General features: G+C 39.8%; 1 protein-coding gene across 1 annotated transcript; it reads right to left on the minus strand.

Moving 5' to 3' along the window:
• Nucleotides 1-9,629: 9,629 nt before the first annotated feature.
• LOC135476657 (leucine-rich repeat-containing protein 14-like) lies at nucleotides 9,630-19,341 on the minus strand. Its single transcript, XM_064756758.1, is given in 8 exon segments — nucleotides 9,630-10,514; nucleotides 13,350-13,519; nucleotides 14,080-14,148; nucleotides 14,151-14,171; nucleotides 15,060-15,161; nucleotides 15,895-16,238; nucleotides 18,220-18,426; nucleotides 19,291-19,341. Coding segments are annotated over 7 exon segments (1,629 nt in total). The 5' UTR covers nucleotides 18,405-18,426; nucleotides 19,291-19,341; the 3' UTR covers nucleotides 9,630-9,776.
• Nucleotides 19,342-22,218: the final 2,877 nt, after the last annotated feature.

The raw sequence follows: 22,218 nt of genomic DNA on the forward strand, positions 1-22,218 counted from the left end.
CAAATGTACAACCAGAAGATAAGCAATGGTTGTACGGGCATTTGTTAGTGTCTAGATTAACTGAATGTATATGTAGATGGTGCATTGCTGTGCATCCCATTTGCAAGTACACGTATGTTATTCACAACATTGATATGTTAAGCATATTTAAATGCGTTGTGTGCCTGGCCGCATATATATATATATATATACTGATGACATTTCATGTATTTGTATGATAGTTTTAGATTATTCCCAGCACTGAAACTGACAACTGTTAACCAGTATATCAGTAGTGTACATGGATTTTAACATGTTGAGAATGTTGATGGTTGATTTGTATGTAAGTATATGGGAAGTTCGTTAAGGATGAGCAGTGTTACAAGGTGTATATGTTTGCAGGCCTAGGTGAATGGGAATGAATGGTTTACCTGGATGGTATGAACCCTCTGCTTGGGTTTTCTTACTTTTGGGTGAATGTCCAGAAATTTTGTATTTATTGTTTGATCTGTTGAAAGAAATGTTATGCTGTAGAGTGTACACAGAGTTTATTATGAGGTATGCTGAAGGAAGTTTTGGTGACATGCTTAGCTTTTATCCTCACCTGTGTTATCCATGAACAAGAATGTATAGAGAATTGACCAAACTATGTCTTTTTGGTTTTTTTTTTTGTATTGTAAATATACATTGTATGTACAGCTATAATAAATATATGTATTTCTAGGTAGAGCTTTCAATGACAGTCTGTTTCTCAGATGACCGCCTTATTTAAAAAACTGATATTTTTCTTGCTTGCCAGAGGTATTGAAATCAGCACTTTGGGATTTTTTGTTAGTCCTGCATGCTGCCCAGGACGTGCAATTCCATGGACACATATATTGTGTGATGTGACATCATTAAAAACACCTTGGCTATTAGGGCCTGCATATTTTATAACTACCTGTTCGTGCAGTTTTCATCAGTTGAACCATTATTCTCATCAGTTTTGCACCTCGTACTGGTAATATTTGCTCATCATTCATTCTGTAAGTCAATAGCCTAATACATGAATACATCCTGTGAACCCATATGCATGTAGTGATCACATTTTTTTATTATTGCATGCAGCAGTCTGACCGTTTAACTGAATCTATTACACAAGTATCTCAAGGAGTGAATGTGGTGACTAGAGTTAATGAAATAAATTAATAAATAGATGGATGCATTTTGTGATGTTTAAAAGTGTTTGCCAAAAACTGCTTTTAATTTGAAATGTACGACTGGAAATACGGCTTCCTAAAGTGACATGAATATGATTTGCACAGGTGTATTCACAATCCCAATGCAGTTCATGTAACACTTGACAGATATTAGAAAAAAATATTTAGAATCTGATCATGGTTTAATGAAACTGATCTATATTAAGGTACTACACTGCACTGGCATGGTTTTGATGTGCATGGTGTGTTCATAGAATATTTAAATACAAGAAGATATGAGGACATAGTGTTACCCCATGCCAGACCATCCCACTGTAGGTCAAACTGTAAGCTGATATGTGTACATGTTTAAAATACGTTCATTGCATGTAAATACACTTTTTCTTCCAATAAAGATGTCACATAGTAATGTTTGTATTTATTATGATAGATACCGGTATTTAAAAGAAAGAAAAAATAAATAAATGTGTGTGTTTTAATTTATCAAGGCCTTTGTTAATTTTTTCATTTTTGGTATTTCAAATTCAGGTTCACTGTGACAAAGGCTTCTAAACTTTAAATGTGGAGGCCTTGTCAGGAAAATGAAGGGATAAAGGTACATAATGGGGGAGGGGAGGTGGGGGTACCAGCACAATGACTCAAGAAGATATAACCAATGTTGTTGCTGTGGGTTCAAGTCCAGCTCGTGCTGACATGCTCATCGATCGGGCCCATAGACTTCCATGCAGATAATTTCACTAAAAAAAAAACTAAAACTTTTATCCCACCCAACATTCTGATTACACAGGGCATGCATTTCTTGAAGCGGTTGTTGGGTAGGACAAAATTTTCGCAGTCCATCACCTTGCCTGAAGTTGGAAAAAAAATCCAAAGATGGTAGACGTTGATTTGAAAATGTAAACGGCTGTAGTACTGTTGAAAGATGGTTTACCAATGCTGGCTTTGACATATTACATTTCGGGCGTTTTAGGGAATCGTTGAATAGCAAAAATGAGGTAGTGTTCGAGCTGTCTTTTTTTCAGCGTGGAAGTCTATATAACCGAAGCTGGGCGTGACGGTAGGAATGTCCAGCTTGGCTTTGGACTATCGTAGTGTAGTACCGGTAACGTAAATTGGCTGCTGAATGATGCTTTTGGTGATTGTTGTTCAGTCTCAAAAATTTTTACCTATGCGATCACTGGCAGGGCAAAGGAAACCGCAGTGCTCAGAGTAAACCACCGATTCTTGACAAATACTGACCAACTTTCTCACGCTTGACAGATATGAACACCATAATGGTGGAAGACAAGTTGTCTTCATGCTGCGTGAGTTTACGATTATCCGAGTGTCGTTTATTGTTTGTTATCACTAGGAATAGCGAGAGTAGGATATTAGCAAATACTAAGTTCAAGGGACAGCTTCGCTGGGCTAATGGTTAGAGAGCTTCCGTCTCGACATCAGGAGTTAAGGGATCAAACCTGGGTCGGGCCATACCAAAGACTTTAATAATGGCACTTGCTGCCTTGCTCAGTGTTGATACGTTCGAGCAAGGAAGCGGGACTGGTTTGCCCGGTGTCAGTGTAATGTGACTGGTTGGGATGTCATGTCTGGTGTCTTCGGAATGACACTTGGGTAGGTCTACCGGCAGCACAGTAATACCAAGTACATGAACACACACCTAATGACTCCTCATTTTCATATGACTGAAAGATTGTTAAGTACGACGTAAACCCCAAGAATACATACATATAGACATGTACGTAGGCCTACATGTACTCAGTTCGAAGCTGAGACTGAACCAAATCGTTATCTAAGCTGTGATTTGGACGTATTGTACCATAAAATCCCCGTGCATGATTCTTTCAATGGTAAACAGTTTGACTTGTTCCGTGTCAATGTTTCTTTTCAAAATATAGCTTGAACAGGATTCCAGTTAGAACATACAGCACTCAAATCAAACTGGCTTCTCTAAGAGTGAAATAAGTGGAGACAACTCTTGATACCACCTCATATTTCTTCAGTACATAACGAACTTTTGGTCTTGCATAATTAGTAAAGTGAAAGAATACCTTAAGAGCAAGTAGAAAGGTGGAAAGATATCCAAATTTACCTTTACTTTTCAGATACATTTTTATACTCCCCCACCATTAGCATGCTAAAGCGACTTTGTCCTTCTGTCCGTCCGTCCGTATTCGTGTCCGATCTCTAACTCCAACACTTTTCTGCGTAGTTTTAATTTTTGGTGGATACCTACATCCACAGATGATAATGTGCCGCGACTCACATTTGTTACAATTTCCACAGCTGTCATGGTTACCAGATTACCATTTGCCAATGTATACTATATAAATGATATAATTTCATGTCTGGGCTGTAACTCCAATAGTTTTCCACAAAGAGTTTTAATTTTTGGTGGATACATAGATACACAGATGGCGACTCACATGTGTCCATTTTTGCAGTTGTCATGGTAACTAGATAGCCATTTTTCTTATATATACTATATAAATAGATTTGATTTTCGTGTCGGGTCATCATCCCCCCTTAACCAACCCTCCCCCCCCACCCCTCACTTCCTCTGTTTTCCACGCCGATTTTAATTTTTGGCGAATACATAGACAGGTGACGATATGCCCCGACTCATGTCTGTCCATTTTCGCGGTTGTCATAGCAACCATTTTCCTACATAAATAGAACTGATTTCGTGCCCGAGCTAGAATTCCAACTGTTTTCCGCATAAAGTTTGGAGTTGAAGTGGACACCCTTGTTCACTTGCGATGAAGATCCCCCTCAGGAGTTACTCACCACAATACTGTATACATTTCAAACAAATGCATTTGTTCGGGCATATGTTGTGCTCACCTGAACTCTAGTTGACTGAATGAAATGAAGGCTAAATTTTTTGACCATTTTGGGCTGTGAGCCTCACAAACGGCTATTTAATCCAGTATTGGAATGCCTCGAACACCTATACATACACACAAAAAGCAAAGACAGTGGCCAGTTTCGGATACAGTTCTGAGTGGTTCTTCAGCTGAGGTTACTTATTTTTGGGTATGCTTTCGCTTTAAGAAAATAGGTCTTGTAAATTCCGTGGGTGTCAGATACAAAATAGTAAACTCTTGCGTTGATCAGTATAGTCAAATACGCTTGGTCTCATTCAGCGAACACTGAACAAAAGTTTTTATTTTTTCCCCACAATAATAAAATAATAACAAACATTAATAGTGAAGACACATTAACATACTCCAAAAATTATAATACAGTTTTTATCCATTTATAAATAAAAGGAGTCTTAGAGTATTTAAAAATTCTTTATTCTAACAGACCTCAAAACAACCCTCGAACTTGAGTAACGTACTTCAAACAAGCTTCTACAACTACGCTAAAAGGAGAAATATTTTCCCAAGAATAGAAAAACTGAAATAGGTATCGCGTGACTTTCATTATTAAATGTTCAAGCGTCTCCCACCCCCTTTAAAAAACCACAAAAATACAAAACAAAATACCACTTTGACATTCTAAAAACATATAATATATGAACAAAATATATGGTAATATCTTGAATATACATCTGAATATTAACACGCACAAAGGCGAACACAACAATGGGTGGATTTTGTACATTGGAATCTTTGAATTCAAATAGAGTATATACATGTAATTCTTTGTCAGATATACACTGGTAATGTCTCAAAAACAGTCATATTAAAAGACACGTGAGACTTTCGAGATAGACTGGTTTCATCTTCCCTGGATATCATTATGTTATTCATAAATAGATTAAACCGAACAGATAAGTAAGTGTCAAGTTTTAATGCAATTTTAATTCTATATGTAAATTCGTGGCCTAATTTACCATTGTTGCAATTATAAAATCAACTGTTTTAACAGACTTGAATACTTGTTATATATTCTTGTATATACAATATACCGTTAGTAGTGTACTGCGGTTAAAACGTGTAAAATTTGGGAGGAGGAGGAGGGGGAATCCCTACGTATACTGTACTGCATGATACTATACGATACTATACTGTGGTATACTATACTATACTCTACTATGGTATACTATACTATACTGCACACCTCCCCAATGCGGTCGCTGTGAGTTCAAGTCCAGCTCATGCTGGCTTCCTCTCCGGCCGGACGTGGGAAGGTCTGTCTGCAACCTGCGGATGGTCGTGGGTTTCCCCCAGGCTCTGCCCGGTTTCCTCCCACTATAATGCTGGCCGCTATCGTTTAAGTGAAACTTCTTGAGTACGGCGTAAAACACCAATCCAATAAATAAATAAATATACTGTACACCATGCCATGTCATGTCACCATGCCATGCCATGCTATGCAATGTCATAGAGCGTGGACTCAACGACACGACGCCGTCGCAACGCCACCTCTATCGCAGCAAAAACGACGGAGGAAAAATAACTCTACCCTGCGTTTAGTGAGTAACTGTTCGCACATTTAAACAATAATTCATCACTAACTTCATCAAGATATTTATTTTCTCTTCTTTTCAGATGCCCCACTGCTACAGTAAGAATTTCTCATTTCTACTTTTAGTATTCTCGTACTTTGCAATCACTGAACACTTCCTTTTCAGCTGACGTGACAAACACTCTTTCACCATCTTTGTGTATCCTAAGTGAAGAATAAAGAGTTAACAGTTTCTGCCGAACGGGCAAACGATCCTGTATGTATCGGTCGGTAGCCGTTGGAATATTGCTGCTTGTAGATATCGGTAAAATTTTTATGCCGGTATCGTATATAAAACATTCACTACAAACAGCACCCTCTATCATGTCTCTTCCTCGTTGAACAGTCATCCCACATTCTTCAAGCCGACTTGTTTCACCCATCCAGCAGCCCATGTGTCGTTTAGTCTGCGCCCTAACAGTATAGTGTAGTATAGTATAGTATAGTATAGAACAGTGCAGTGCAGTACAGTACGGCACAGCACACTATAGTATACCATAGTATTGAACAGAATACCATAGTATAGTATAGTATAGTATAGTACAGTATAATATAGTATAGATGTAGTATAGTATAGTATAGATGTAGTATAGTATAGTATAGTAGTACAGTACAGTATAGTACAGTATACTGTATAGTATAGTATAGTATAGTACAGTACAGTACAGCACAGTACATTACAGTATAGTATAGTATAGCATAGTATCGTATCGTACAGTACAGTATACATAGGGGATTCCCTCTCCGCCTCCTCCCCAATCCGACACTTTTTGACCGCAGTAAACTACTACCGTTGTCATAGCCTGTAAAACAGTATTATATTGTAAACCTCGCCAATTTCGAATACAAAAGTCTTGCACGGTATAGAGTAAAATCAGAGCAGCGAAAGTGTGATAGTCAGCCAATGGGCACACGTAATCGGTGAAATCCGGCCTCGTATCTCTTTACCTGTCAGGATTTTACTCTAATTGTTCATGTAAATGTTTAAATAGTAACAACTTACACGTGACTCATCAACGTGGTTTAAGAAAAATTAAGTAAAAAGAAAAATGCAGTGAAGTTACCTCGAAATTATTAGACTGCCAGTAATCTAGAATTACTGCAGATGTTGTGTTATCAAATCATTCAACAAAGAACAAAATGAAAACTATGCAAAGGGACCAGGTAAGATAATAAGTTAAAGAGGCACAATAAACAAAATGACTATGCTCGTATCTGACGGGGTATTTGACAGCACAGTGTGGTAAGGTATATGAATAAACCATACAAACAAATAACAAAAATCATTCAAATTCTCAAATATTATAAACCAAAAAAACAGCAAAATAAAATGGATATATCCATATCAACGTTTTGAAATATACAAAATATGTAAAAGGGGCGGGTCGTATGGGGATAACAAGATATACTTACTATATATATATATACAGTATACATATTTATATAAATATATATGTCCTTGATAAGAACAAGGCGACACTGCAGTCAGGATACAAAGATGTAGACAGTTGAGGACTCATTTGATTTTTCATTCTATATATAAATATGTATATTATATTCTAGTATGACCCAATAGCCTCTCACCAATGCGATCGCTGATTTATAGTCCCGTACATGGGAAGGCCTGCAGCAACCTGCGGATGGTCGTGGGTTTACCCCTGGCTCTGCCCGGTTATCTCACACCATAATGCTGGCCGTCGTCGATTATGTGAAATATTCTCGAGTACGGCGTAAAATACCAATAAAATAAATAAATAAATAAATATATTTTGGTATTGAAAAGTCCGCAATCAGGGGAAAACTATTGGCAGTGATATGGCGAATCTGTTTGCAAGTGTAAATCCAACGCTTTAAAACGAACTACAAAGGAACAGATAACAAATAACGGATTCCACATTGCAATGCATGCTTCGTGCTTTTCCCAAGTCTAAACAATGTAAAACACTACATCGTGGAGAGTAAAAGAATCCATTCCTCTGTGCACGTGTTTCATTTGATAAAGTATACTGAAAGCTGGCAGTGTCTTTATGGAATTGCCAATCCATATTTACTTGGGGAGTTAACAGTTTTTGTTGGTCGGGATGTGGGGATTTCTGGAAAGTTCTGCGTCTTACAGGAAATAGAGCGAAACGTTCACAGTGGCTTCTCGGGAAAAAGGACCGAAAGTTTACTTTACCTGCGTCGGATTCACGAGTTCAATGTGCCTTTTTGAGTTTCAGATGGTAAGTTTACAGTAACTTCTTTGGTTGGGACGGAAACACAGCGTCCTCATGGATCTAAGAGTTCCCGGTCTCTTCCTGGGATTATCACACAATGTTCACCATTTCTTTATGGACTTATGAGTTCGCTGTGCTGTGGTTAGGACAAAAAAGTCACAGTAGATTCAAACGCAAACGACTGGAAGGTTCGCAGTGTCTTTATAGATTTCCAGTTTCGCAATATCTTCGTGTGTATAGGGTGGACAGTTCAAAACAGACTGGTGGAAAAATGGACGGAGTCTTCATAGTGCCCTCGAAAATTTACCAGTTCAAAGTGACTTCATCAGTATAGCACCAAAAAGTTAAACTAACTCGTTGGTAAATGGATGGAAAGTTCGCAGTACATTCAAGGTTTTAGGACGGAACTTTTTGCACAGCCTATTTGGGTACAGGCCGGAAAGTTCACAGCTTGTCGGGAATGCAGTGGAAAGTTCCGACTGCCTTTACGGAAAATTCACAGTAGCCTCTTGGGGAAAGGCAGGGGAGCTTCATAGTGCTCTCATGGATTTTCCAGTTAAATAATGGGTATGAAACAGAAAGTTGGCTCGTTGGTAAATGGGCGGAAGGTTCATAGTATAGTTTCTCCGGTTCAGGGCAAAACGCTCATAGTACCTTCGATTGTTTAGAACGGAACATTTACAGCGCCTTCATGGATTTGAGCGGGAAAGTTCAAAACAGATTTTAAGGTATGGAGTGAAAAGTTCGGACTTCCTTCACGCAAAGTTCCCATTGGCTTCTTGGATTTACCAGTTTACAGTGCCGTCATGGATTTATCATTTCCCAGTGCCTTCATGCATTTACTAGTTCACGCGGTGTTTGCATGCATTTACCAGTTCACGATGTCTTCATGGATTTACCGGATCCTACTGGCTTCGTCGATTTAGCTAGTCATTGTGCCTTCATAGATTTACCAGTTTGTAGTGCCTTCATGGATTTACATGGGATCCATCCCGCGGTATTCCATTTGGCAGTGTCATCCTATGTCCACGTGAACACAGATCAGCAAATGTCGATATGACACCTGAGTTATATTCATTGTTTGTTATTCTCACCTTGTTAGTTTTAGAGCAAATGCTTTATATTCGATCACAACAGGATTCGAGAGCAACCTTCAACTGCTTACACTTGCAAATTACATCTCCATTACATGCTGATGAGCAGTTTTTTTTTAGGTTTATGTGACATGGAGATTTTATGACGTCGACTTGGAACTTAAAAATGGACAGCAACACAATCCAGATGGATATTCTGGTATACTGGTGACTGTATCAGCTACAGGCTAATACAGAGGGGAAAGTACAGACTGGGGTGTTCATTCCATTGCTGTCGTTAAACGGAACCAAAAAGTGCCCTATACTCAGTCGAGTGTTCATTCCATCGCAGAAAAAGGGTTCCATATATTAAACTGGTTGTTCGCGACGGCATATAGCTGAACCAACAATGTGCCTTAAACAGTGCTGAGGGTTTCAAGACTGTTCTGCAGGTGACTCGACATTGTGTCCTATACTACAAAACGTCCTATGTTACAAAATGTTCTATGTTACAAAACGTAGTCGGACGCAAAGCCAACTGATTACTCGTCATCGATGTCGTATCGATAAAAACACGCAGCCTGGCGCAAAGTGGACTGCTCATTCGACATCGAAGTTGTGGAGTCAATGCCATGCGAGACAGTAAAAACATGCGCTCTAACGCAAGGGGACTGACCATTCGTCCTCAGTGTCATATGCGATAGTAAAAACACGCACCTGGACGTAAGGAGGACCAAACATTCGTACGCGATTTCATACGCAATAGGAAAACACGCATCGCACATAAGCGGGACTGATAATTCGTCCTCAATATTATGCACGACAGTGAAAACACGCACTCGGACGCAGTTGAGTGATCATTCGACCTCTATGTCATGGCGCTGTTGGTGGATGAGGAAGTGGGAACACAGGCTGGCCAGTCTCTCCCGGTTCACCGTCCGCGTGTAATCATCACCCCCGGGGAACGCGTAAGCCTCGGGCAGTATCGCGCATTTCTGAAGCTTAGGAATAGCGGCGCAGTCCTCCAAGATGTCCCGAATGTCCCCAAGGGGTGGTGGAGTGAAGCTCTTGATGCACAGAACCTTTAGGTCTTCACATTCCTGACACTTCTGGACGATCTGTCGAAGGGCTGTTGGGCTAAAGCTGCAATAAGACACAGAGAAACATACAAGCTGGCGCATGGCGTCCAGCAAGCTAAGACACGTCCCCGAGAGATACTTCAGATTGTTTCGGCTCAAGTTCAATTCCATCAGACAACTCGACGACGGCCATTGCAGCAGAAACTCTAGATCCGATTGGCTGAGCCGACAGTCGCGTAGATTCAAATAGACCAATGAAATATCGAGATCAAACAGGAGCAGGGCAAGGTTGTCTTTGAGGTTGCACGAGGACAAGTTGAGCTTCTGTAAGTTGGCGAGGCTCTTGAGGGTGAGGTTGAGCTCGTAGGCCGCGTTCTCGTGGACATCCACGTGGACTGTATTCGGCAGGCTGATGGCCATCATATTCGGCAAAAGGAGCAGACATTCTAAGAGAGAATCGAACTTACTCAAATCGTAACACAATTCCTGATCTTCAAATTCCACGTGAGTGATTTTCTGAAAGGTAAAACCGAAACAGCTAATCAAGCATGATGTTATTTCTTACTAGTGTCTCCCAGATTGACATTTAAGAGGACATTCTGGAGATTTCTTTTAGCAAAAAATCCGTATTCGGCGATCAAAAGTCTATTTTAGAAGTATTGATTTTCCGAAAATATTACACACGTAAATGTACTAATTATAGTGTTAAAATGATTCTTAAAACGACTAGCATTATAAATTTGACAAACTTTACTACTCATGCACTTTGAACGGTAACACGCACACAGGTGAGACCCATATTTTTTTGAAAGGTAACGATTTGGACCGTTCTAAAATAATAGGTAAATTTGTTTGGATTTGCACTGATATATTTTTACCAAAAATCTCCAACATAGTCGCCTGAAGTGATGGATTTTATTTTTTTCCTTTTCATGGACCCTTGGTTTAAAAGGGAAACAGACTTGCATTGTTTTCCACGTGTTCCTAAATGGTTCGTTAGGATCTTTTTGAGTATTTCTTGGCGCTTTAAAACATATTATAACATTCATCCACCTAAAATTAATTGTCAGGTCAGACAATGCAACTGTCAGTAGAAAACAACAACTGGTTTTGCATAGAAAAGAAGAATAGCGCAAGTGGAAAGGGCATTTAAGTCTCTACGCCTGTATATGTCCTGCTTAAATTATATTACTTATCTTCACATGTAAGTTACGACAATCGTAGGCGCCAATCATGGGCCATTTTTACAAATCTTCATAAAGCAATTTTCCGTAACTTTTCTGGTAAATGGCGTCGCCTTAAATGGCACTATAACCCAGACAACGTGTTTATGAATAAAGTTACGAGTAATATAACTGACGAAGTTTTGTGAAAGTGGCCCCTGATCTGTATTTACATAAAAAATTGAAAGAATACAAGCCGATGAACATAATGAACCGGAACCAACTTGTCTGTTCTCTCCTCGATCAGCTATCAGATGTCCACAGTTAAAGTAGTTTCTGTTTCTGTGCTCTTAGTGCTCTTAGTGCTCTTGTAAAAGTCGACATCGGAAGACCTCGGATCAAACCCAGGTCGGGTCATACTAAAGACGTTAAAATTGTTGCTTGTTGCTGTCTCGCTTGGCACTCAGCGCTGAGGGGTTAGAGCAAGGAAACATGACTAGATGGCCAGTATAATGTGACAGGCTTGGTCTGGTGTCTTCAGTATGACCCTTCAGTGGCGGTAGCACTTTTGCGGTATGGTCAAATGTAGACAAAGAATATGATCAAACAGGCACCTAATGACTCCTCGTCCTCTTACGACTAAAAACTTAACTAAGACGTAAAATACCAATCATACATACTTGAAAAACTTCATGACTTGGCTGATTTACACGACACAAAGAGACAAAAAAAATCCTAATGGTTCGTACAGCTCTGCGAAACTCGTTTCTTTGTTTGCACAAGATTGTCAAGGTTTATTACAAACATTACCCAAACAAAGCCACCATTCTGTCAGACCTTTTGTTATCGCCGAGAGAGAATAGACAACGCATTTACATGTCTTTCGGGCGTGCTACGATTACAGGAATGTACTAATGGCTATTATACAGAACACAAATAATCGGCTGATCATCGCCTCACTTGCTGGGTGTATCTGTTTGCCTGTATACACGCATTTACGTGAAAACAGTCTAAGTGTATTACTCAGTTTCAGGCATCGACCATTTGCAGCTTGTAGTTCAAACAAACATCCAAAGTAAATATTTTGACATAGACTGATGATGCTGACTGACAGTGTTTCCTGTATACCCACAGCATTAATCATGTTGTCCACGAGGGTGACAGCTGTCGATAAAAACAGACCTGTAGACATGATTACTGGATTACTTATTCCAATCCGCCTTTTTGATCTTGTAGCTAATTAAAGATGATTTATTTACTGCTAATTCAAGAATGTCGAACAATCAGAAGAATCACAGTTAAAAACAACTGATTGAGCAGGTTTACGCTGATAAAAATGGTCTTTTTACATTCGGCTTCTGATAGGCAGGAGTCTTCGCCGGTTTTGTTCGTCACGCATCCAGTTTTGCCGATGTTTCGTCTGATTTGTCCGTAACGTTTCCAGTTTTGTCAATGTTTCGTCTGATTTGTCCGTAACGTTTCCAGTTTTGTCAATGTTTCGTCTGATTTGTCCGTAACGTTTCCAGTTTTGTCAATGTTTCGTCTGATTTCTTCGTCACGCTTCCTGTTTTGCCAGTGGTTCGTCTGATTAACCCTTCCAGTCTTGCCCCATTGCTTCGTTACATTTGTTCCACAGGCTTAAAAGTGTAGCTAACGTTTCGTGTGATTTTGTTCGTCACGCTCCCAGTTTTGCCTTTGTTTCGTCTGGTTTGTTCGTCACGCTTCCAGTTTTGCTAATGTTTCGTTTGATTTTGTTCGCCACATGGTTTTGGTTTCTGGCTTTGTCAGTGTTTCGTCCGAATTGTTCGTCACGTTTCCATGTTGTTAGTTTTTTTCGTTTGATTTGTTCATCACGCCTCTATACTTTTGCCAGTGTTTCATCCGACTTGTTCGTAACACTACCGATTCTTAGGACAGTCTGTTTATTTTTGTTACAGTCATGTGGTCATGACCGGCTCCTGATCGTGTTTATCTGAACTATTTTGTACGTATAATCAAGTGCTCGTCATATCTCCACAACATGGCAGTTAAGAGTTTACGCAGCCTAGTGCTCTTCATGAAACCCCTCTCTTAGACCTGTACTCAGGTGACCTAACTGGTCCACGGTGTGTGGTCTTGAGTGCGGTACGCTGTAAACCTCATTGCCTAGTGGTAATGATAGATGTTTCAGCTAAGTATAGCACCGTACCCGGGGATCCAGGAGTTGTGGAAGAGCTCTGAACGGAAGGACGATTTCTGCGATTGGCTGGGACCACAACTTCCGGCAGACAAACCGGAAGGGGCTGTAATGTTGCAAGGCTAGGCCAATAGGCACGTCGTCTAGGGTAATCTTACAATCCCACATCACTGTGATGGGACCTGTCAAGAAGGAGATGGACATTTATTTGTTTATTCATTTGACTCAAGATAAACGCCTTTCTCGCGAATGTTTGACTCATATTTTGGCAGTGCGGTTTATTAGTGGAACCCGTCGAAAAGCACTGCGCCTCACCAGATGGATTCGAACACGCCACACCACAGGCCAAGGGTTGATTAATATTCTATTCATGGGACAAATGCCAAATACAGAAAAAAGACGAAATTCATACCGAGCCTTTATTAGAAATTTTTTTCAGTCATTTAAAAAACGCAATTTCAGCACAAATGGGCCTTTTGGTGTTGGGACCCTAAGCCAATATATTCAAACTCAAAAGTTTGATTTATAAGTTTTATAAGATTTATAAATTTTAGAAAATTTTGCAGCCAGTAAATTATACATTGTCATATATAGGAGCTTTTCAAATGGTCTCGGGCAGATTACTTTAAAGATATCTTCAGATATAATTTACGACGAGTATATAACAATAAAAATACCCATCTAAAACAAAAACAACAAATAATCAGTTATTGCAACACAGTGTGAAAATCTAGCGACCTACCTATTTGACTACCATGTTTGATGTAAATGTCCATGCTGGAGTAGATACATCCAATACGATTGATGTACGCTGGACTTTGTCTAGGGAAATGTCTGAAACGAAAACAAGAAAACCCGTGGGTCGTATCTGAATTACATCCGGTTACTATTTATTAGCGATTTATATACATGTGGAATCTGACATACGGCCTTTATGTCATTATCAATTTACAAGAAATTTATTGGTCGAATATTGCATATGATTAAGCCTAACTCTTGTGGTGAGATAAATATATTAGTGATATATTGCTCAACCTGTTGGCCTGACATACATCTACATGGTGTTACCAACTTTTCGTTGATCAAATGTTACCCAGTGTCATAAACTGATAATGTTACATATCTGGAATATTTGCAGCAGTTGAAAAAAAATCACACTGTCTATTAGTACTGAAAAGGGCCTCCGTGGCTCAGTTGGTTGGCGCGCTAGCGCAGCGTAATGACCCAGGAGTCTCTCACCAATGCGGTCGCTGTGAGTTAAAGTCCAGCTCATGCTGGCTTCCTCTCCGGCGGGAAGGCCTTGCCAGCAACCTGCGGATGGTCGTGGGCCTCTGCCCGGTTTCCACCCACGATAATGCTGCAGCCGTCGTATAAGTGAAATATTCTTGAGTACGGCGTAAAACACCAATCAAATAAAAAAAATGAATAAATACATTAGTACTGAAATGTTCTTGCACACAATATAAAGCAACAGTTAAATAGCATGTAGACGAGTGTGGTCAACTACTACTGGACATGACTTGACTGAAATTGGCTACGACTTGGTCTGGAGTTGGCGTGAGAAAAAGTCAATCTGGTTCTGCTAGCAAAGGCACGGCTTCAACTCCGCAGAGAACGCTAAGCTATGGTTGGTGGTTGTCTCCACTGACGTGAATGGCTTGCGTCTCAGTTTGTGCCAAGACATGAATGAAATTAACAAGAAATCACAAGAAGAATGCTCACCTATAGTCTGTGAGATCATTTCGTGGATACGGACAGCCCGTCTGTCAGAATACTTCATCCACAGGATCGGCAGGCGGGATAACTCACGGCAAACCTTCCGGTCTGATCAATGACACGGGTGAAGAAAAACGGACATACATCTGAGCTCTGGTGCTTTATCAAGAGGAAAAGTTTCTTAGGCAGGAAACTAACTGATCGCCGGATTCCACCACTAACTTAATGGCATTGGTGAAGTAAAACGGTGATAAATACTTAGCGATTCCACAGGTACCATAATGGGCTGAGATGACGTAAAACGATGGTAAATACTTGCGATTCGACTAGTACGTTAATGGTTTAAGTGAAGTAAAACAGTGATATATACTTGTCGATTCCACGAGTACCTTAATGGTTCTGATGAAGCAAAACGGAAATTACTATTTAGCGATTCCACAAGTACCTTAATGCCATGTGCAAACTAAAACGGACACTACCGTGTTCTCTTGTACTTATTCATAAAGAAAAATTTCTGCGGCAGGACATTAAATTGTTGTCCCAGCACTCCATTAACATAGCTAACACTTAAGCCCAAATTTTCAAGGAGAATCAGGAAACTTTGTGAAACCCACGCCTGTATACTCGAACAAAAATGGAGTTAAATTATTAAGAAAGCAATATCTTAGCCCCACCTCACCCCTGATTCTTTTCTATACATCTGTCAAGGACGGTGTTAAGGTCCACAAAGCTCCCCTTAAATCAAGATATTTAAGTGTTCATTACTGGATAGGGTTGCTATAGTTAAAACACTTATGGAATTTTGGCATTTACTGTATATTTGAGTCCACTGAGCTCTCACCTGTCTCGAATCCAGTTACATCAATGACATTTAACTTCGACTCTGGTCTTAGAGTTAAAATGCCTAATATTATACTGTCCACGAGGGACATGCTACCAGCGCCGTCTACCGGTGCAGTCAGGTAACCTGGGTCTATGTACTCTTCCAAGGGCAGACAATTGTAGATATTGAAGACCTCTAGCGGCCAGGTGGAGACCAGGTAAGTAACGGCCTGTAACTCTCGCAGGAAAATCGCCTCCATCAGCACAGTGGGGTAGAGGCTGGTAGGCAGCTTGGGGACCTGTCCACGCCGTATGGTTGTCGGATCACGCACCAGTTTGGAGATACACATTTGAAGCAAGTACCTGATGCAACACAATACACGGGCATTACTGGATAGACATCGTTACGAACAACATACATTGGCATAAATCGCTCAAGAAGAAAATAACAATGAACAATGTACGCTAGAAACCGACGACAGCGGTATAGGCCTACACCAGTTGGTATGTCACAAAATTTAAGGGCACAAAATTCGCAAATTTTGACAACTTGATATTGAATTGTCCAGGTGTTACTCCAGTCATGACATGCCTCCACTTTTCCTACCATTTTCAAGATATTTATATACTTTTGAAAGGCTAAAAAAAATAATAAATGCTTTTTGTATTGGAATTTAATTACCGGTGCCAACCCTACATTTGAGTTGATATATGGAAACGATCATTAACTATAATACTGATATATTTCAACAGACTTTTGCTCCACATGATATCATATCCCTGGCATAGGTATTTACAGTTTTACTATGAATGATATATTCAGACATAGCTGCGTGAATTTTAGTTTTCCAACTTCACTGTGTTTACGTGTGATCAGTGAAAATCTGTGGAAATCTAAATCGTGACATCTTGGAGAGCAGAGAACATAATTATCCAACGCAATCCTTTCTCTCGAAGAATGCAGAAAATGGTGTATTTATAGATTTGCCGGAACGCTCTGCTTCAAACGTATAGCACACAATGTATCGTGAGAGCAACTGTTAGACAAATCACCACGCCAAACCTCCGACACAAAAAACGAGTTTGTTGAGTCTTGGCCAAATACCAGTGTCTTTTGTTTCCGGTGTGGAGGATGCGGTTATACTGGTACATGCCTTAGGCCTTGCATGTGGGTTTGTCCTAATCAACGTCGCTATTGTACCTTTGTCACCTTTGGTAAAGATATCACTCCAAGCACATGATTAAGCTTGTAATCGTCCTTTTTTTGGTTTACACTTGAGACATACATATGCTTATATCAGAACGTCCTGAGATCTTTACTGTACATCTACTAAAGATATACCTCAAAGCAAAGGCTTCTAGTCATGTTTTGCACCTCAGGTACGCATAAGAAAGTCTGCTTTACATCTGCTTACGATATGCTTATGTTACAGTTCACTTGCTTGCAATGGCGTTTGTCCACTTTAGTAGAATGTCTTTAAATGTTTCTGTGCACCAGTGGAGAAAATCTCTCCGCTTTTAAAGGAGAAGAAAAAAATAAAAAAAATAAAAGCATACGCTGAAAAGAGCACATTTTTTTCTATCTGGTGGTGCCTGCTGCATAATTTGGCAATTTTTCCTCCCCATACTCGTAAAGCTTGAAAACGGCAAAGCTGGCATAAATCACTGAGTCCATGGCATCCTACATCTTTAACACCCTGTAATTTATGCTGGGGGGGGGGGGGGGGGAGGGAGGGGGGTGTTCCCTCTCAGCACAACGAGAGTCGTACTGTTCGCTACCTTGTGGGAAGAAGAGTTCTACCGGAAACGTACGAACTGCACTTCGGCGGTTTCCGACGGCAATTCTCCTCCTAACACAGAGGACTTCAGGGACTAGTTCTTAGGCAAAATGGAGTCGCCCACAGCGGATGTTGGCGCTGACTTTATCAACTTGAGGTACATATTCGATTTATTTATTTATTTATTTTATTTTATTTGTGTTTTACGCCGTACTCAGGAATATTTCACTTATACGACGGCGGCCAGCATTATGGTGGGAGGAAACCGGGCAGAGCCTGGGGGAAACCCACGACCATCCGCAGGTTGCTGAGATAGATATTAGAATTTTTATGACATGCACCTGCGAGAAAATGCATACCCTTTTCAATGGCATTTGATTGATATATAAATTTTCTTCTCCTTTGAACTTGCCCAGATTTGATGTGCTTAACATCGGTTATTATATAGTAACCATGTAGGCCTACATAATCCTTCTTTATGAATACCTTGTTTCAGACTGCAGACATACATATCGTAGATATAAAAGCCATTTTGATGAGTTCAAAATCAACAGATGTATACATACCTGGGTGAGCAGACAGCATCACCATTTTTATCTTTGGAACAAACAAGATGGCCGCCGTCATCGTAACAGAGATGGTAGACATAATGGCTGTCCGTCATCCAGAGCGGGTGGCGATCGACAGCCTCGTTCATGTTGAAGTTCCTGCCCTTGTAATCCACATCCTCCATGACATCGGTCATCGCCATTTTGACGAGCAGGGAAGTTTATCTGCCAACGGGAAGTTATTCGACGAAACTAAAAATTCATAATCTGATGTGAAGACACCGTAAACATTCTTCACGCGGGCTGTGCAATATTTCAATACTTAATGTATTATCATCCTTGAGGATTCCTGCAACCTATTTGGTCAGTTATGGCAAAGGTCACTTATGGCCAATTATGATAGATGGCTTTGACCAACGAGGTCAAAGGATCGAATCCCACTCTAGACAGATACATGGCTAAGCACGGTGGATTCTAGCTTCCACTTCGTTTTTTCATACTATGTTGCAGAATATGGATAGCACAGTTATCCAATAGAATGACATGCAGGAAAAGTTGGCAGGCGATAAAAGTCTAAACATCAAAATGTATATTACGTGTACATGTGTATATAACTTACTATAAGAAAAACGATGTGATATGTACACACATATATACGGTAGGTGTGTAAAATGAGTATTTTGTAACATCAGGACTTCAATGCAAGATTGTGTACATTCCAAACATCATAAGACTGGGATCAGTCTGCTTCCCATGGTTTGGAATGAATGACAGTAGTTCCTCTGCGCAGCTACTGAAAATTAGGTCTCCTATGCTTCAGCTAGTATCATGACGCGCGTCTAAACCAGCTGTGGAAATACTATCGCCTGACGGCGAGCCTTCCACTGCGTAGTTGTATGAGATTTTACGCGGAGACGACTGGGTCAGGAACAACAACAACAACATGGGCTGCCAACATTTAATCATTTCACACATTAATAATGTTTGTCTGTTAATGCTCGGAACTTTGATTGCACAATCTCTTATAGGGTGGTGATAATCGGCCACCTATATGAATGGATGCCAGCATAACGTACAGTGTAGCCCTACCTTAGTGGAGAGAAGCCCTTTCACGTAGTCCATCGACTTAGCACGAGAAGGTTATCCCAGGGTTAGCGCTGTAGCACTGAGCTCGCTGCATCCCGTACCGTCAACAACTTAAGAAATGTTGGCGGGCCACCAAAAAATAAAACGGTTGCTAGGCGTGATTAGGGACCGTCTGCAATTATCTCAACACATACAATGACGAAGATGTAGTGGTTTCTCACTTCTTCAATTTTTAACGTGTTATTATATATGTAGATAGCTATTATGTGTAAATCAATGTTGTAATAAACATTCCCCATCTAGTTTGTTAAAGACTGAAGACAATAATGACCCCTGCGTAATTGTTTAAACGTACTAAAGAATATAGATGGGTGTTTTCTACAAGCCTTAATTTGAAGCCTTAAAATAAATAGGATCAACACTTCTATTTTATAGCTTCAAGAATGGATGAATAAATTCAATTAAAAGTACCACAAGTAAACAACAAGGCTCTTGTTTCTTTATATTCCGTCGTGATATATGACCAAGATGAATGTTAACAGCGATGTATAACGCCAACCTACCCCTATCAAGAGCCACACAAAAACACTAGCGAACAAACAAACAAACAAACAAATCAGATTCACTGTGTTGTTTCATCACAGCTTATTTGCATACAGTTTGTGATTAACAAGACCCGTAAGTTATATCGGAATATCGGGAAACAAAATAATAATAAGTAATAATGATAATAATAATACTAAGAAGATAATGATGACATCAATTTTCTATTGAACGATCGTCTCCTGTGCAGAAATTTCTTCTTTTCCTCTTTGGGACAGCCACAGTCACGGTATGTGACTGAAATACCGATAAATGATGATGTTTTTACACACTGGTGGTGTTCCTCTCATTTTTTTTTAGATTTCTTTGAAATACTTTGACTTACTCCGCTTCTCTGATGAAGATATCACCCGGTAACAAGATGGCGGTAACGTTCGTCACTCTGTCATGGCGCTGGTCACCATTTATTAGTACAAATGAAAACATGAAGCCTTAGCCTAACGATCTACAATTGGCTAACCAATTTTACACGTGTATTATTCTAAAGGACACTTTGTTTGTTAATTTATATGTCAAAAACTAAATTTACATATACATTCGATTAACGTCTTCTGGAAAATAGCTACTAAGCTCCCATCAGTTGACAGTAGCCAATGATGTTACTTTTTCAAGTCAATTACTATATACATACCATCCGTGAGATAGTTTAAGTCAGTTGTATATCCTGATTGGTGGAACCTAATTCATTATCAGATTATCAAATTTCATATCATCATATTTGCTCCCGGGATTATCAAGTGTTTATTATAATGGCCGTTATACTGAGTGCATTATCATGATGGGCATTTTCATTAACTTCCTAATCATTAACGCTATAACCAGTATCGGTACGAATCTGATAGTTAATGATAGGCAATAATTTGAGCTATTCTTGGTTTAAAAAAAGACAAAGATAGAGATGAGCGAATATGGATTTTTTGTCAAAAATCTTCGGTATCGCCCTGGAATAAAATACTCTTAAAGGGTGCATGTCCTTAATCCTGACCTCAGGTTTGAAGATAAGCGCTAAACTTCTTCTTCGTCACGACAATAATAATAAGTACGCATTGTATTAAAAGACAGTCAATGTCTGGACACACATGTAGCACTTACAGTTCTAAAGTAAAGAGCAGTGTATGATTCAGGGGCCAATGTAGTTCCAATATTCTGGTGGGGATAGGCCAACTGGAAGCGGTATCCATACAAAGGCATATAACGGATATTGACAGACATGTTTTAGCAAGTTATTCGTGACACACAGCTGACAAACACGAGACCAAGTAATGGTGATTTGGAGCAGTTAACTGACGGCAATAACGGAAATGTAGATTTTAGCAAATAGAAACCAGAAAGAATCTGCCTAAGTTAACTTATAAGTACTTAACAGTGGCTGTGACGATAACACCATAACGTCATGTTCTGGAGTTGAGGACTCAACATGGCTTTTCATAAACAAGCGAACGTTTGAGTATGACGTAAAACAATAACTACATGTAAACAAACAAATAAATAATATCGATACAGCAAATCCTGTAAGATTAATGGAAATAGCTTTATTAAAAAGACTTGTTATACAGCCTCGTCTGTAAATTGTAGCTGGACAAAATCTGAATCAGGACGAGAACTTGACTCATTAGGACTCGGCGCGCAGTCCATCACATACAGATGTCAGTCTTCAAGTGCAACTTGCACATTCTCTACATCTCTACATTCTCTACGATATAACCTATTGCTGCCAGTCAGAAATTGACTCACCTAGTGTGTTTCTGATGGTTTGGTAAACATGATAAATTTTTTTCTTTACGCACAAAAACCGGTACAACCAAAAGTATGATGCACGTACGTTTTGCATTCAGTCAAAGTTGACATATCCAGGTGCATCCTCTGGTGACGTCAGAAAACGGAAGTGTTCCGTGTACAGGATGCAGTGGCCGCCATTTTGTCTATATGCTATTGAGAAACACCGACAGTTCCTTTCGCAGACATCTGCGCACTCTAATGAGCTTGCACCGGAATAAAATTCCATGCGCGCTGATGGGTAAATCTCGTCACGTGACATGGCATTCCACATACGAGCGGCTTTCATACCTGCAAAAAGAGAAAAACGAAAAGACGAGGACATGAGTTAACCATTTGAAAAATATATGCGAAGGAGAGTTCAAATAACCCATGTATTTTTTCTCTACAAGGATCTCATTTACTCGTATAAAGACCTCTATGGTAGCCTAATGGTTAGAGCGCCCACCTCAAATCGGGGGACCTGATATAAAATACTGAGAGGCTCGAGCAAAGATACAGGAGTGCATGGTTAACCCCGTGTCAGTAGAATGTGACTAGGTGGAGTGTCAT

The sequence above is a fragment of the Liolophura sinensis genome, chromosome 10 (assembly GCF_032854445.1).
Source record: "Liolophura sinensis isolate JHLJ2023 chromosome 10, CUHK_Ljap_v2, whole genome shotgun sequence".
Taxonomy (NCBI): domain Eukaryota; kingdom Metazoa; phylum Mollusca; class Polyplacophora; order Chitonida; family Chitonidae; genus Liolophura; species Liolophura sinensis.